The sequence below is a fragment of the Pan paniscus genome, chromosome 2 (assembly GCF_029289425.2).
Source record: "Pan paniscus chromosome 2, NHGRI_mPanPan1-v2.0_pri, whole genome shotgun sequence".
In the NCBI taxonomy this organism is placed as follows: domain Eukaryota; kingdom Metazoa; phylum Chordata; class Mammalia; order Primates; family Hominidae; genus Pan; species Pan paniscus.
In genome coordinates, this window is record NC_085926.1 from 182,236,049 (window position 1) to 182,252,830 (window position 16,782).

Genomic DNA, 16,782 nt, shown 5'->3' on the forward strand with positions numbered 1-16,782 from the left:
GCCCGGGGGAGGGGGGTGGCGGGAGCCCGGCTGAGGGGGCGGTGTGGGGGAAGAGAGCAGCGCCTGGGGGGAAGAGGGCAGTGGTGGGAGGGTGCAGTACGAGGGGAGGGGACAATGCAGGCTTTCCTCTTCTCCATAGCGACGTCATGGCAAATTCCCAAACTGGACGGATCCGGCTCGGGTTACGTCCAGCAGGGCCGAGTCGGCCCAGGCCGGCCCCGGGGTCCTCGGTGCCGGCTGGAGGGGCTGGGCACCTCTGGGGCGGGGTTCTGCTCCACCTGCCCTCGGCGCGGACTGTGCCCTCGGCAGGCACGCGGACCGGCGGGGTAGGGCTAGGGCCCGGCTTCTCTGGGCCAAGGATCAAGGTCCCTGCCTGGGTTAGGCCCCCACGCATTCCAGTCTTCGGAACCCGGCCTCTGAAGAGGGCGCAGTAGGGCCCCAGCGGAGCGCGAGAACCCGCTCTACAGCCTATTGCTTCCCCGCCCTGGGCAGAGCCACCTGGACATGAGACCCGCCCTCAATGCCGAAGCCTCTCGGAAGCAATCTTTCGGGACGGAAGTTAAGTAGCCCCGAGCGGGAGGCTGTGGCGGAAGTGGTCGCGTTACCGCTTGTTTGTGCGCATGCGCCACTCTCGTCTGGCCGCCGCGCTTTCAGGAGGTGCTTTTGGTTCTCTCCGGTCTTGTCCACGCTAGGGGGTGCGCGTACTCCCAACTGCGGTCGCGCTCTCACCCCTTTTGCTGCTCTCGTGGCCCCCTCGCGATGGCGGGCATCCTGTTTGAGGATATTTTCGATGTGAAGGATATTGACCCGGAGGGCAAGAAGTTTGACCGAGGTAAGTAAGGTGTGTAGGGGCGGTTTGGAGGAAGAGGCTAACCTCGCGGACATGCCCCTGGGCCCCGTGTCCACCCAGCTCTTGTGGCCTGCCCCTACCAGCAGGTCCTGATGTAGGGACCTCCCTCAGTAAACATTTTATGGATGAGAAAACGGAGACTCCCGAGCTCTCTCTGGCTTCACGCATGCCGTGCCCGGTGCCTGGGTGGCCTTTTGTCATGGTGCTGGCAAACTCCTAGGCATATTTGTAATCGCTACCTACTCTGTGCTAGACACTGTCTTGTGAGACCAGCCTGGCCAACATGGTGAAACCCCGTCTCTACCAAAAATACAAAAATTAGCCTGGCGTGGTGGCGGGCGCCTGTAATCCCAGCTACTTGGGAGGCTAAGGCAGGAGAATTGCCTGAACCTGGGAGGCGGAGGTTGCAGTGAGCCAAGATCGCGCCACTGCACGCCAGCCTGGGCGGCAGAGCGAGACTCCGTCTCAAAAAAATGACAGTCCTCATGAGGTGGGTGGTGCCTTTCCCATTTTTCTCTGAGAGGTTGAGTAAACCACCCAAGGCTTCACAGCGAGTAATCTGACTTCAGAGCCTATATTCTTGTATTGCCCTCAGAATCTTTAGCGTTTTGTGAAGTCTTCTTTGAGTTAGAGTTAGCTGCTTGGTATATACCTTTTTTTTTTTTGAGACGCAGCCTTGCTCTGTCGCCCAGGCTGGAGTGTAGTGGCACGATTTTAGCTCACCACAACCTCCGTCTCCCGGGTTCAAGCGATTCTCTGCCTCAACCTCCCAAGTAGCTGGGATTACAGGCATGCGCCACCACGCCTGGCTAATTTTGTATTTTTAGTAGAGACGGGGTTTCACCATGTTGGCCAGGCTGGTCTCAAACTCCTGATCTCAAATGATCCACCTGCCTCGGCCTCCCAAAATGTTGGGATTACAGGCATGAGCCACTGCACCGGCCTACACCTCTTTATTTTGTCATCTATCAATAATTTTCTCTTTGATGTCTCTTTCTTTGCCTGGAGACTAAGATGTTTTTCAAGACGGATACCAGTTCTTATACATCTTGGTCACTCCCCTCAGCACAGTGCCTAGCATAGAAAGAGAAAACCTTTGGATGATTGAATAACTTGCCCAGAGTCAGGTTCTCAGTCAGCCAGGCAGGCTTTGCTGCTGGAGTATCTTTGGTTGTTTTCTGGGGATTACGTTCGCTTGCCACAGTTTTTCTCCCCTTTTCCTTCTTGCATATCTGGTTCTGATTGAGCCTGAATTTCTATGAGAGCAGATGAGAGACCACTGGATGTAGACTGGGTTAGACTGAGTATCCTGTTGCATACAATCCCACACTGTAGGATCTGCCTTGGCAATACCTCTGTCACTCTTTTCCTGCTTCTCCCCAGTGTCTCGACTGCATTGTGAGAGTGAATCTTTCAAGATGGATCTAATCTTAGATGTAAACATTCAAATTTACCCTGTAGACTTGGGTAAGTATTGAATACAGACAATAATAAGAGACTTTTTGCTGCTTCTGCTATTCTTTACTCTCTGATATTGCTGTTATTTTCAGGTGACAAGTTTCGGTTGGTCATAGCTAGTACCTTGTATGAAGATGGTACCCTGGATGATGGTGAATACAACCCCACTGATGATAGGCCTTCCAGGTGAGGGAGTGGAGAAGGTAATACTTGAAATATGCCTTGAGGACTAAGTAGATAAGTGATATAGAAAGACTCTTCTAAAATTCCTGGAATAAATGATGATCAGCAGAATCTGAGTAACCTTAAGGAAATTTCTGCACTTAAGAATTCAAACAGGCCAGGCACCGTGGCTCACACCTGTAACCCAAGCACTTTGGGAGGCCGAGGCAGGAGGATTGCTTGAGTCCAGGAATTCAAGACCAGCCTGAGCAACATAGCGAAACCTCACTGCTACAAAAAAGAAGAGAGGAAAAAAAAAAGGCTGGGCATGGTGTCATGTGCCTGTAGTCCCAGCTGCCTGGGAGGCTGAGGTGGGAGGATTGCCTGAGCCAGGGAGGTTGAGGCTGCAGTGAGCCATGATTGCACCACTGCACTCCAGCCTGGGTGACAGAGCAAGACTGTGTCTCAAAAAAAAAGAAAAAAATTCAAACAACCAGGTATTTATCTATAACAGTGATTACATGCTTGTGAGTTGCAGCCTTTTGAAGGCTGAGGAGGTAACTGCTGAGTGACCTAGGCCATGTGGGTCTTGTGTCTTGGGAGGGAGCTTGGTGTGATGGAAAGACTTTGGCACCCCACTTGAGTTCATTTCTGAGCTCTACCACTTATTTGTTGAGTAACCTTAATCTCCTTCAGCCTGTTTCCTCATCAATAAAATAGAGCTGGTCATGCCTAGCTCATGGGGTTGCCATGAGGACTAAATGACATCATGTTTGTAATGTGCCTGTTGTTATAATGCTGGCATTTAGTTACCAGTAACCATTTTTTTTTTTTTTGAGACGGAGTCTTGCTCTGTCGCCCAGGCTGGAGTGCAGTGGCGCGATCTCAGTTCACTGCAAGCTTCGCCTCCCGGGTTCACGCCATTCTCCTGCCTCAGCCTCCTGAGTAGCTGGGACTACAGGAGCCCACTACCACGCCCGGCTAATTTTTTTGTATTTTTAGTAGAGATGGGGTTTCACCGTGTTAGCCAGGATGGTCTCGATCTCCTGACCTCGTGATCCGCCCGCCTTGGCCTCCCAAAGTGCTGGGGTTACAGGCTTGAGCCACCACGCCCGGCTGACCAGTAACCATTTTTAAATGGGATCTTTTATATTGTTAATTACTGTTAAGAATAACTTTGCTGCTATTGCTCCATAGGGCTGACCAGTTTGAGTATGTAATGTATGGAAAAGTGTACAGGATTGAGGGAGATGAAACTTCTACTGAAGCAGCAACACGCCTGTAAGTTACGTAATCTTGTGAGGATTCTTTTCCTCCTCCATGTTCTGAGACTTTGAGCTATGCTCCTGCTTCCTCTGTTGAGTCCCTCTCCTCAGGCACCTCAGACTGAGGTGGGAACTAGAAAGAAATAGTTCTGGGAGCAGTTTCCAGTCTGAAATGTAGACTGCCCTTTGTCAGGCCCTCCTGGCCCAGTGGTCCACATGAGAAACTGGTTATCTCACTGTGTAAAGTGCAAAGGAGACTTGCTTCCCCAGGAACAAATGCAGCATTAAGTGATTAGACTGTTAGGCTTTGTGTGTGTGTGTGTGTGTGTTTTGCTACTCTGTAAAAGGCTTTGTGTGTGTGTGTGTGTGTGTGTGTTGCTACTCTGTAACCCAATCCCTAGTTCCTTGGTTTTCCTGTCCAGCTATTTTTTCTTTTCTTTAAAGTCTTATTAAAACAATATGTGCTTTTTGTAAGCAATTTGAAATGCAGAAGAGTAATGTGAAGAAGGAAAAAAAAAGTCACCTGTAATTCCATATCCAGAGAGAACCTTTTACATAGACTTTTTTGCATATCCTGGTGTTCTGTTTTTTTCTTGGAGACTGTGGTGTTTATTATGTTTTCTTCTGCTCTTTTTGCTTAACATTATGTAAAACATGTTTCCCCATGTTAGTGTAAAGCTTTTCTTTTCTTTTCTTTTTTTTTTTTGAGATGGAGTCTTGCTGTGTTGCCCAGCCTGGAGTGCAGTGGCGTGATCTCGGCTCACTGCAAGCTCCGCCTCCCGGGTTCACGCCATTCTCCTGCCTCAGCCTCCTGAGTAGCTGGGACTACAGGCACCCACCACCATGCCTGGCTAATTTTTTTTTTGTATTTTTAGTAGAGACAGGGTTTCACCATGTTAGCCAGGATGGTCTTGATCTCCTGACCTCGTGATCCGCCCGCCTCAGCCTCCCAAAGTGCTGGGATTACAGGTGTGAGCCACCGTGCCCGGCCAGTGTAAAGCTTTTCTTAAACGTTTCAATAGTTGCATAACATTTCAGTAAGTGGATATGTCTTGATTCATTTGAACATTCCCCTGATTTGGGGCATCTAGGTGTTTGCCACCCTCGATAATATAAAGAACAGTGCCTTGCACATATCTGTGCATTGATGTTTGTCAGAATTTTGGTTCCTAGTGACAAAACAGTAGGAAGATGCCTCTTCTGTTTCTTAGGCTGAGATGGAACAGTGCCTTGCACATACCTGTGCATTGATCTTTGTCAGAATTTTGGTTCCTAGTGACACAACAGTAGGAAGATGCCTCTTCTCTTTCTTAGGCTGAGATGGAGAGCTGCTGAGTGGCAGTGCTCCAGACTCACAGGATGGGGCCTTCTGTTTCAGCTCTGCGTACGTGTCCTATGGGGGCCTGCTCATGAGGCTGCAGGGGGATGCCAACAACCTGCATGGATTCGAGGTGGACTCCAGAGTTTATCTCCTGATGAAGAAGCTAGCCTTCTGAACCTCGCCTGAAGCCAGCCTCTCTGCCAAGTCACTCAGGTCATGGGCATTGTTCAAGCCTGAGTGGCAGCCGCTCTTGCTCACCTGTTGAGGAAGGGCTGGCTCACTGTCCACCGTGGCGGCATCTTTAACTGGCCTCCACTCAATGGGAAACTGACTCGCCTGTGAAAGACACAGTGGGAGAGCTGAAAATGAATCAGAAGCTTTATGTATATGATTTTTAAATTAAACTTTACTTTTTCAGACTGCCCCTCCCCTTTTTGTAAAAAGTCCATTTACTGTAAAATCATTTTTTCCAGTTTGTCTGTGGTGTATTGTTTCTGGCCCACAGCCAGCTGATCACTTGTCAATGTAGGATCTATTCCAGCCTTTTGGTATCTGGGTTCAGGGTTATCTCAGTCTCCTGGCTGACTGTTCTCAACATTTATCCTCCAGTGTGGTTTTCGGTCTGGGAGAGAGTTGTGCTTTTGGCTCCTGAGGGTACCCCAGGCCCAGAAGATACCACCCATTTGGCGCAGAATTTTGAATTGGCAAGGAGCCCTGCTCATGTCCTTCCAACACTTTCAGTCTCTTAGGAAGTCAGTTCATGCTGACTTGAATGAGTCACTTGCATAGTCTAGAAATGTTCATTATTTTTATGGAAGCTTTGGGTAGAGGCTTTTAGCTACAGGCATGGGAGATGACTATGAAGAGAGTAGGACGAGAGGACTTGGTGGTTCTGGAAGCAGCTGGAGGAGCTGGCTCTCTGCTCTACATTCCAGTGGTGACCTGGGAGGGAGGGTAAGTGGAAGTGGACAGGGCAGCAATACCAATGAAGTTGGCAGGCCAGAGCCAGGGCCAGTGCCAGGACCATGTAGCGGCCTGACTACAGTCACTAACTTACGAGTGGGGGAAGAAAAAACATTAAGGAAATGGCTATGATAAGGGCTCCAGCATGTGAGCTGGCTCTTCAGCTTGGCATTAGAGGTCTCTAGGAAAGCATATGGGGTTCTGTTTTCCCCTAGGAAGTTTAGGGTAACAATCCAAAAAGATTCTCTGTGCATTAAACAGTTGTCTGTTTGATCTGGTTTTGCCTGGGAGCTGGTCCCCTGCTGGGATACCTGGGGTATTTCCTTCCCCATCATTTTCAGATCTTCATGTGAGGTGTTAGAAATAGTATTTAGGGAAATGGGTTGAAAATGAATGGCCTCAGCAGGGAGGAGGAAGAGGTGTTTCTTTTACCTTACTATGGGTAGAGTAGGGGGAGGGAGTTGGGATGAATTTTTATGAAATCCTAGAACCTTTCCATGGGGTGGGTTTTTTTGTGGGGTTGGAGAACGACAAATGAGAGTGAGACAAACGAATTACAAGTAATAGTGTGTAGGTTATCATAGACTGTCCTGGCGGTCTTGGGGTAGCAGAAGAAAGAGAAGTGGTAGAGCATTGAATAGGGATAGGAGTGTTCTGGTTGTAATTGTTTTTTTGTGTTAGTGGGAAGAAGGGATGGGACCAACCAGACTGATTTGGGAATGGGTTAGATTTGTAATAGGGCAGGTAAGTTCACACTGGAGAAGCCCATGAGTTACTCGCATTTGCCCACAAGTGGAGTAAGTCACATACCAATACCAGATGCCTGGAAGTTTCTGGTGACATTTGCAGTTTTGACATTCTTATTTTTTTTTTCTTTTTTTTGAAATGGAGTTTCGCTCTTGTTGTCCAGGCTGGAGTGCAATGGCGCGATCTCAGCTCACCACAACTTCTGCCTCCCAGGTTCAAGCGATTCTCCTGCCCCAGCCTTCCGAGTAGCTGGGATTACAGGCATGTGCCACCATGCTCAGCTAATTTTGTATTTTTAGTAGAGACGAGGTTTCTCCATGTTGGTCAGGCCAGTCTCAAACTCCCAACCTCAGGTGGTGCACCACCATGCCCAGCTAATTTTGTATTTTTTAGTAGAGACAGAGTTTCTCCATGTTGGTCAGGCTGGTCTCGAACTCCCGACCTCAGGTGATCCGCCTGCCTCGGCCTCCCAAAGTGCTGGGTGTGAGCCACCATACCTGGCCCTAAAGTTTTGCCATTCTTGTCTCTCATCTGTCTGTGCTGGGAACCCATCATTCTCTGGTTCTATTGGTGTATCGTGTCCTAGGTGCTGGCACTTTCATGTGCTATAAAGTGTTTCATTTGATTATTAAATTTAACCTAGCTCAATATGTCAGTAAGTTAGTTTCCACTTAACATTCCCTTGACTGCATGCTGGAATTTGTAGTATGAATGAACTACTTCTCTTCCATGCAGAAACTGACAGCATTTGAGATTTGGACAACATTTTTGAGCTTTGTGCATTTGTTGATTCCTTCTCTAGGAAAACTATTCTGTCCGTGAAGGGAGAGAGGGACATGGGAAGATGTCTAAATTGGTCACCTCCACTAAGAACTTTGGTTTTCTACTCAGAACTCTTTTTTTTTTTTGAGATGGAGTCTCACTCTGTTGCCCAGGCTGGAGTGCAGTGGCGCGATCTTGGCTCACTGCAACCTCCATCTCCTGGGTTCAAGACTACAGGCGCTTGCCACCACACTCGGCTAATTTTTCATATTTTTAGTAAAGGCAGGGTTTCACCATGTTAGCCAGGATGGTCTTGATCTCCTGACCTTGTGATCCGCCTGCCTTGGCCTCCCAAAGTGCTGGGATTACAGGCGTGAGCCACCGCGCCCGGCCTCAAAACTCTAATTGTTACTCCTTAAGGACTTGTATGTCTTTCCCAGTAAATAGAATCATTAAATGACATATAGGACAGTGTACCACACAGGAGAGAGTATGGACCCTAGAGTGAGGTCAGACTAGGGTGTTTCTTCTCCTGCCCACAGGGTGTGTAACCACTGATAACTCACCTGGCTTCTCTGAGCCTCAGTTTCCTCATCTCTAAAACAGAAAAGATAATACCTACCTTACAGAGTTGTGTGAATGTTACAAAAGGTAAAGTACACGAGGTTCCTAGCACATTGCCTTTCATTCTGCTGCTTTGGAATGCCTTTGGTGACCCTGGGGTATTTGTGGCAGTGTTTGGGTTTCTGGGTTCCTGGCTCCTCTACCTCCGTGGTAGCCTTTCCTTCCTCAGGGGTGGGGGAGAGGAAGAAGCTTCCACTAGTTTTCCTACAGGAACCTCTGGAGGTAGCAGGTTGATTTTTGCAGTGGAATTTGTGTTTTTGTGCAACACAAACCTTTTCCTGAGCACCAAGGCAGCACTTATTTGCAAAGCCCCATAAGCCTGACTCCTTTTTAGAGATTCCCTAGCAGAGTTTATGGTGGTCACACAGAGCTGCTTTTTAGATGCATTTGCGGGAACTGGGAAATGAGCCTTCAACTTGTACTTGACTTGTACTTGTTCTCCTGCTGTGTGAGCTCAGGGAGCCTGACTCATGCCACTTCCTGCACTTCCTCCTGACCTCCACAGGAGGGAGGCAGGCGTCCATGCCTGGCAAAGCCTCCTGCTGAGCTGCCAAAGCTCTAGCTGTTTGCTCAGCTGTCACATCCAGGTCCTGTCTTTACTGAACTGTCTACACAGCCTTACCTGGGGTGTGAGGCTCTCCAAGGCTTCCTGTTAGCTTTTTTGTTGGGGGTGGCAGGGTGAGGGGGATCTATTGCCACCCTCGAAGAACATCTTTCCCTTGCTTTTTAGGGAGCTTTTGGGCACTCTCATTTATTCCTTATACAGGCTCAGTTTTGTCTATTGTATAGGGACAGCGTTTCTGAGAGACAGCTTATTCATTTCTCAAGAGTAAAGATCTGTTAAGAATATGGGATCAGAGTCCCACTGAGAATGATAGTAAAGGGGATGGGGGCGTTGGAAGGCCTTGAATTTGAAGCAAAGGAAATTACCCTTTCTCTGTTTTCTGACTCAAGGTTAGTCTCTCCCTCTGTTCAACTGCCAGGCCAGCCCAGGCCTTTGCAGAATTATCACAGAAAAAGAGCATGTAGAGAATCAGTGAGTTGCAAATTTCTGCAGAAAATAGACCAAAGAGCTAGCTGCTCTGATGAGTATTGCTGATAGCTTAAAAAAATAGCTTCTGAAGGTTTATAATGTACAGTGAAAAATGATTCCCTTTTCAGTCCTGTGTATCCCTTTTACCAGGGCTTTGGGTTTCAGGAGAAAGTAGGAAATCTTGTCCAGTTGTCTCCCAGGGGCGCCCTGCAGGGAAGGGAGCTGTACATGAGACAATGCTGATGTCGGCAGTGTCTGAGAACCTTACCCTTCCTGAGACAGATTCTGGGAGTGGGTGTAGGATGTGTTTAGAAGAGGGCTGGTAGGGGTGGGCGTTGGAGCAGAAGGGTCAGGAAGCAGGGGGTGGAGCTGGACCACAGGGGTGGGCAAGGTGGGTGGAAGAGGGAAGAGCGTATACTGTCCAGTAGGAGGATGGGTTGGGGAAGGAGAATATCCAGGCTGGAGGTTGGGTGGCAGGGAGCCTGTGTCTGATGTTCCTGAGGAAATGTCCGGGGCTCCTAGGGTCCTGCGTGAGGGTCCAGGAAAGAGTCCACGAGTTCCATTCAAGAGTTCGTGTATCCTGTTCAGGTATCCGGGGATTTGGTCCAGGGACCTGGAGGTTTGGTTCAGCAGACCAGGAATCTTGGCTCTGAATCCCTGCTGCCACTTCAGAAGCCCAGAGCCAGTAGTTCTGGCTGAGGCAGTGAAGTTTGTCTCCAACAATCCAGAAGTCCTGTTTGGGAGCTCGTTCAGTGTGAGGACTAGAGAGGTTCTGCTGGGGACAGCTGTGGTGGGTGGGGCCCGCCTGACGCAGAGGGTGGACCCTCCTACAAGCATCAGGAAACGCACCTTTCCTCGGAGCAGGTGTTGGAAGCTCAGGAAGATGGCATTGGGATCCTTGTGAGCTGTGGTCCTGCCCTGTGGAGGAAGCTGAGGGCAGAGGATGGTCCTGAGGCCAAACACCAGGGCCAGATCTCAGGCCTCCCTTGTCTAAGTAGGAAAGACAGGATGCCAGTACCCAGGCATTGTGGCTGGCAGGGAGCACTCTTAGTAGATCAGCTCTTCTGCCCTTGAGCTCCCTGGAAGAGCCCTTCTTCCCTCAGGTCTTCTAGGGGGACTGAGTCAGAAAAGAACAGTTTCTACAGATCCCTTGACTGGGGACTTACCTGGGTTCCAAGGAGGCTCTGCAGGGCCCCAAGGAGGAGACGGACCTGTCCAGAAAGCTGCCCCAGGAGGGATGAGAGGCAAGTGGGTCCCAGTTGTCCCCGTGCTGCCATCACTCCCTCCAGCAGAAGGGTCACTGCTCCCAGAATGTCCTGTGCCTTGGTCTCCTCCTGAGAAAGAGATGGAAGAGAGAAGCGCACTGCCTCAAAGGGCACACTAAAAGCGGGTGGGGAGCCTTAGGAGTAGCCAGCAGAGTGAATCATACAGGCTGAGAACTGGACAGGACCAAGGTCCCACCCAGGGCAGGAATTCCTTCACAGTCTCCCGACAGCTGGTCATCAGCCTCTGCTTCAAAAACTCCGGTGTCCTCTAGTCCGGCCTGGTCTTACACTTGGTTTCAGTGAGAAGAGCTCCTTTCTTCTTACGTTGCTGAAATCTGCCCTGTTATAGCTTTTACCTCTTGGTTCTAGTGCTGCAAATTTACTCTTTCTGCTGCAAAACCTTAGGATCATTTGATTTTTAAACTGAATGAAGGCTGGGTGCAGCGGCTCACGCCTGTAATCCCAGCACTTTGGGAGGCTGAGGCAGGTGGATCACCTGAGGTCAGGAGTTCAAGATCAGCCTGGCCAACATGGTGAAACCCCATCTCTACCAAAAATACAAAAATTAGCTGGGCATGGTGGTGGGCACCTGTAATCCCAGCTACTTGGGAGACTGAGGCAGGAGAATCGCTTGAATCCAGGAGGCTGAGGTTGCAGTGAGTTGAGATCATGCCACTGCACTCCAGCCTGGGGGATAGAGTGAGACTCCATCTCAAATAATAATAATAAATAAACTAAATGTAGATATGAGACTCTATCATAATGATCATAAGGATGAAAAGAAAGGACTAGAAGGGACCCATAGGAACTGCCCTTCTTCCCTGACTCAGTCCTGAAGGAAGAAGGGACGCTAGGGTTCTTGAGGATAGATTTTAGTTTTTTAAACTATTGCCCATAAAACATGCTTCTAGTCTCTTTCTGTTCAGGCTGCTGCTTTCTAGACACATGTTAGTTTAATATGGTCCCTCTTAATAAATTAGCATATGTCTTCAGGGGGATGTCCGGTGTTCAGGCCAGTATATTTAAGTGTAGTCCACTCGGAATAGAGTTCTGTACGAGCATGTCCACAATGGGGATGCTAAACATCAAACAGACAAGAATTACTAGCTTTAAGAATAGCAGCTTCAGTAATGTTACATGGTAAGTTTGGGGGCAATTTAATTCTCTCAGATCCTTTTCATAGGAAGTGCTAGGGCCAGAGGCTTAAATGATGGAAGCAGGGCATTGTGGCCTGAAAGCTGGAATAGGACTTTACTCATTAATTTACACATGTAGAATTTTTTTTTCTTTTTGAGATGGAGTTTTGCTCTTGTCACCCAGGCTGGAGTGCATTGGCATGATCTCAGCTCACTACAACCTCCACCTCCTGGGTTCAAGGGATTCTCCTGCTTCAGCCTTCCGAGTAGCTGGGATTACAGGCGTGCACTACCATGCCCGGCTAATTTTGTATTCTTAGTAGAGACGGGGTTTCGCCATGTTGGCCAGGCTGCTCTCAAACTCCTGCTCTCAGGTGATCTGCCTGCCTCGGCCTCCCAAAGTGCTGGGATTACAGGCGTGAGCCCCCGGGCCACATGTAGAAGTTTATATCTCTGTTGTTTCACCTTGTTTTTGACCCAGTCTTTCAGTGATTTGAATCTTGATTCACTCTTTTGTTATTTTAGTGGTACTTCCCAGCTTTGTGTCATCTGTGGATGACATATGAGTCTTGCTTCTTCATGCCAATTTAAGAAGACTGAACAGGAATAGGTCAAAGGCATGGCCATGAGCGATTTCTCTCCAGCTTTTCATGGCGTTCAGCTTCAAATCTATTCACATATTGGACCTGCAAGCCATCATCTTATCCACAGGCTATCATCATAGGTGAATGTAGATTGGGTTAGGGTGGCCAAGCTGAAGGTGAGATATTTTTAAAAAGCTCAAGAATGTTGGAGAATCCATGGGAAGCAGTGGGAAACTGAAGACAGGACTTAGGGAAGCCAAGGTTAGGGATGGCTTTCTTACCATCTGGGTTTTCCATTCTCCCAAGCTAAAGTCCACAGCAGGCAGCAGGACAGGTGTAGGCAAAGGGTGAACCTCTGGGCACTGGCTCTGTTGAAAAAGATTGGTGGGGGGAGAAGGGAGCTGAAATAGAGAGAGCTATGGTAGCCTAATAAGCAGGCTAGTCCTCCATGAGTACTATCTCTAGACGAGAGCTTTTAAATGAGGGCTGTATTGTGAAGAATAATCCTTGTCAGAGAGTGTGATCAGTAGGTGGGGACAATATGGGAAGAATAGTCATTGGGTCAAGGAGTTAGAGGAAGTGATGGTGTCTTCCTGGGAGTATGGGTGTCTTACCAGTTACGCGGATAAAGGGGATAATGTTGGGAGTTCTCACCAGCCTGCTGTGAAGGACATGGGAGTCACGAAGCAGTTTACTGAGGACTCGGAGGTCACAAGCAGGAGGAGCCGGGCTGGACAGCGTTAGCCTTGCAGTTAGGAGAAGCATGACCACGAGGAGCAATTCTTAGATGAGGAGAGGTGAGGTTGAAAGATGAGGAGGAAATCATTGTCAGCTGGTATTCCAGGAATTCCCATTCAGGACCCAGACCCGAAACCCAGGGAATCCACCCCTCAGACCCCTTATTTTTGGGAGAATGGGTTCCCCCAGCTTCCTGCCCCCTGCAGCGTGTCTCGTTTCTCTCTCCCCTTCTGTCATGTTTCCATATGGCCCTAGCCCCTCAAGTGTGTTCTCACCAGTCAGCTCCATTCTGGCCGGGGTGTCTGGCTGGCGTGGCTCCCTGTTTGGGGCCTCTCCCCTGAATCCTTCCTGGGGCCATGGAGGCGGCTTGGGCTCTTGCACTTCTGGGCAGAGTAGGGTGGGGCAAAGGCGGGCCAAGGATGAGGAATCTATCCTGAAAGTAGCAAGAAGAGTGAACATTTAACCAAGTTTCTAGGAAGAGACTGCCTGGCAGGGTGAACAGATGCTGGGGAGGGCTTGAGATGCTGACCAGCCTGGAACTGCCAAAGCCCTGAATTCTCTCACATTTTCTTGTGATGAAAGCATATGGTGTGCCGGGTGCAGTGGCTCATGCCTGTAATCCCAGCACTTTGGGAGTCCAAGGCGGGTGGATCACCTGAGGTCAGGAGTTCGCCACCAGCCTGACTAACATGGTGAAACCCCGGCTCTACGAAATACAAAAAAACTAGCAGGGCATGGTGGTGCATGCCTGTAATCCAAGCTACTTGGGAGGCTGAGACAGGAGAATCGCTTGTACCTGGGAGGCGGAGGTTGTGGTGAGCCGAGATCGCGCCATTGCACTCCAGCCTGGGCAATAAGAGTGAAACTCCGTCTCAAAAAAAAGAAAGAAAGAAAGCATATGGTGTCTCCTTTTTGTCAGGACTCCTCAGTGAATCGGACATGGATTTGGTGCCACCTACCCCTGCTGAGAGCAGCAGGACATGATATGTATACACACATATCTTAATTAGCCTTAAATTCTGAGCAACCTTGGTTGTTAGGTCAGAGAAAATCTGGGATGGGGATAGAGAAGGAAAGTATTGTGGCTTCAGCCTGGAGAAGAGAGTGGAAAATGGGATGCAGGGCCTGGGTGAGGAACTGGCAAACAGGCGCAATATGTTGAGGGGTAACTTCTGCGGTGGGGAGTGGGGCTGGGGAGGGGAACTGCACAAAGCTGTAACTGGGACCACTAGAGGTCAGGATTAAAAGGCGGTATGGGAGAAATTAACCTCTATTCTTTCCCTATCTACCCCCACACATAAAGCCTCTGGAGCTTTTCTTTGGACTCCAAGTCCTGAAATACTCCATTATCTGAGGCCAAGAGATGGGCTAACAGTCCTGGGACTTCCTTCCTGAGACCAGCTGCCCAGGAACGGGCACCTGCTGGGTGATGCCCACCTTAGGGGCTTACCTTGTCTTAGGCGCCCACTAACATATCTGTCTCATAGCTCACACCTGCCTCCCTGCCCCCTTGGCAGAACCCCTTCCGGTTCCTTCACAGGACCCCCCACATGGCTTCCTCCTCCTTTCACAAGTTGTGCAAAGAGGCTTGCACCTGATTCAATATTGGGATTTCCTGTAGGTCTGTCAACATGAGCGGGCCCTCCTCCCATTACCCTCTCCTTGCGCCCCGGCTTGCCTGGCCCAGCCTCCCCAGCGCCAGATTCAGAACCTTAAGCTAACGAGGAATGACCAGCTAAGAATGGGGATTGGGGCTGTGTCCATCTTACTACTGTGTTTGCTAAGCCCTAAGTGCAGCTCCCTCTCTTATTTTCTCCCTGGGCTCATGTCCCCTTTCCTTAGGGCCAGCCAGGGCTGTGCTGTATTCCACCAAGTAAGTGATCAGTCCCTCAGAAACCAGCACCCCACCCCCTACCCCTGCTCTGCCCTGCTCCTCCCATTCTGGGAAGGCTACACTCTTCTCGACAAAGGTCAGTGCCTGTAGGTTCCAGTTTGCCTGCCCCTCCCCCAGCTGGGAGCCCATTTCTCTTTGCTGTCCTTGCTACCCTCACATAACCCCACACCCTGCTGGCCACTCACCGGGTGGAGAAGGGCTCCAGGACCCAAGTGCACAGCAGGCAGCCCTCTGGGGAGCAGATGGGTAGGAAGACATGTGGCGGTGGGGCACAGCCCCTCCACAGCAGCAGGTCATACGCCTGCCTGGGCCACTTCTGCCCAATCAGAGAAGGGAGCCACCAGACACTGGTGAAGGCCCCCGGAAGTGACGCCTTCTCTTCCCTGGAGCCCCTGCCTGGACCAGGGTCCACTCCTCCACCCACACACACCACGGAGAAGATTTGGATAGGGGCATCCATCTTTTCCTGGACATGGGCAACCTGGGACCTGGAGGGGGACAGCAGCAGAAGTTTTTTTCCAGGAGGAATCTGGCAGGACATTTGTGTTGCTGGGGAAGAAGCACAGAGGTCTTGTTTAAGATTGGTGGGGTTTTCACTCCCTGGCTATCCAAATTTCTTTTCCCTGGACATCACACCTGCTGCTGAAATCCAACAGGATGCTTGCTTTCCTGCTTTTCTTTCTGTAATCCCCTAGGGAGTCCTATCTTGTCATTCCCCCTTTCGAAGTGGGAACACGGATATTGCCCACATGAGAGAAATCTCCTGTTATGGGTTGGTGTTATGGGGAAAGGGTTTGGACGGGTTGAGTGGACTGTCAGGTGCGGGGCACATGTATGTGTGCACACGTGCACTGGGTTAAGCCTGAGCTTAGGTGCTCGTCTGCTGGGGTCCAGTGGCTTGGATGGCTACACACACAGACCTCTGTGCCCAGGGCCCTCCTTTGCTTGTTCTGTCTCCCTCTTCCATCTCCTACCGTTCCACATGTGACAAGAGGAATAACCAGGCCCATGTGTCCCTGTCTTAGGAAAGACAGCTGCTGGACCTCCCCCGCAAATACCTCCCTGCTGGCCCCCCTTTTCCTTTGGCCCTGGCTCTAGCTCCTTTGCTTTCTTCCCAGTCCCAGTCTCCCCACAGTCTCTGTCCTCAGGGGCTTCCTGGCCTGACCTTGATCCCATCATCCCCCTGTCCCCCAGAACTTCCTCAGGCTCTCTCCTGTTCCTCCTCCCCAAGGATGGGCATGTCTGCTGAGAAGTGTGGCCTAGATCCTGGAATTTTCCCGTCCAGCCAGACGAGATGTCTCCCAAGATTAGGAAGGAGGGTGCTGGGATAGCTGGGAGGATAGTGGGTGTGTGTGGGAGGGAGAGACAGGAGACAGGGAGGCAGGCATGACCAGGGAACCAAGAGAAAGGAGGCTGGGAGTGGGCTGGAGAGGCAGAGGGTCCCTTGGGTGAAGGAAGGGGGTGAGAAAGCAAGAGGGGACTGTCGAATGCGCCTGAGGATAAGTTACAATGAGAGGGAGATACTGTCACTCCACAGAAGGGGGAATGCTGCCGGTTTCTGGCTAGGTCCCTGTCCTGGGTAACACAAGAATGAGGAGCGACCTCAGAGAGAAGGTAGGGAGGCAGGTTAGGCAGTGAGAGAGGGTGGTGAGGGTTTGGGGGGCGCTGTGGGCCCAGGCAGGGGGAGATCGGCTGATGGGCCTTTCCTGTACGTTGTCATCTTTAAAGACAAGTCTTCATCCTTCGGGCGGAACCGGGTCCTCGCTCACAGAGCGGTCCAGGCCTCAGGCCTAGCCTCTGCCCCTCCCTAGCCTGAGGCTCCCTTCCTGGGCTGGACACCGACCTCCTGGTCCAGCCGCCCTGTGGCCGCCAGCAGCGGGGGGCTCCGGGCCCGCCTCTCCTCCCCCTCTTCGCGCCCCCTGGTCCCTCCCCTCCCCCTCCCCCGCTCCCCCTTCCCCTCCCGCCCCTCCCTCCTCCCCT

The 16,782-nt window shown here is 50.6% G+C and overlaps 2 protein-coding genes across 13 annotated transcripts in view; one reads left to right on the forward strand and one right to left on the reverse strand.

The window, feature by feature from the left end:
• Positions 1 to 5,531, forward strand: part of POLR2H (RNA polymerase II, I and III subunit H) — a 6,551-nt gene extending 1,020 nt beyond the window's left edge. For 2 of the 8 annotated variants that reach the window (XM_034957827.3, XM_057301970.2), the window contains exons 2-6: positions 493 to 832; positions 2,234 to 2,317; positions 2,401 to 2,494; positions 3,668 to 3,751; positions 5,114 to 5,531. In XM_034957827.3, coding sequence (XP_034813718.1) covers positions 760 to 832; positions 2,234 to 2,317; positions 2,401 to 2,494; positions 3,668 to 3,751; positions 5,114 to 5,231 — 453 coding nt within the window. In that variant the 5' untranslated portion in view covers positions 493 to 759 and the 3' untranslated portion in view covers positions 5,232 to 5,531. The other 6 variants (XM_003806595.7, XM_063603012.1, XM_055110761.2 and 3 more) reach the window with 6 other exon arrangements.
• A 1,873-nt stretch (positions 5,532 to 7,404) lies between these two features.
• Positions 7,405 to 16,746, reverse strand: THPO (thrombopoietin). Of its 5 annotated transcripts, none has more exons than XM_024928195.5 (7): positions 14,988 to 16,746; positions 13,184 to 13,341; positions 12,825 to 12,952; positions 12,452 to 12,538; positions 10,352 to 10,519; positions 10,035 to 10,103; positions 7,405 to 9,918 (listed from the first exon to the last, which is right to left on the reverse strand). In XM_024928195.5, the coding sequence occupies exons 1-7, from the start codon at positions 15,341 to 15,343 to the stop codon at positions 9,535 to 9,537; spliced, it is 1,350 nt and encodes a 449-aa protein (XP_024783963.1). In that variant the 5' UTR covers positions 15,344 to 16,746; the 3' UTR covers positions 7,405 to 9,534. The 5 variants fall into 5 exon arrangements, with proteins under 5 accessions (XP_024783963.1, XP_008953684.2, XP_008953683.3 ...); XM_008955436.6 differs by having other exon boundaries at positions 10,035 to 10,115; positions 14,988 to 16,743; XM_008955435.6 differs by having other exon boundaries at positions 7,405 to 10,103; positions 14,988 to 16,745.
• Positions 16,747 to 16,782: the final 36 nt, after the last annotated feature.

Bases quoted from the DNA above. Each gene is read 5' to 3' on its own strand.
- THPO (XM_003806597.7), bottom strand. From the start codon at position 15,343: ATGTCCTGCCAGATTCCTCCTGGAAAAAAACTTCTGCTGCTGTCCCCC. The intron at 12,953-13,183 runs GTGAGAACACAC...TCCTCATCTAAG, and splicing joins GGCCAGAATGGAGCTGACTG to AATTGCTCCTCGTGGTCATG. The intron at 12,539-12,824 runs GTGAGAACTCCC...CTTTTTCAACAG, and splicing joins ATGTCCTTCACAGCAGGCTG to AGCCAGTGCCCAGAGGTTCA.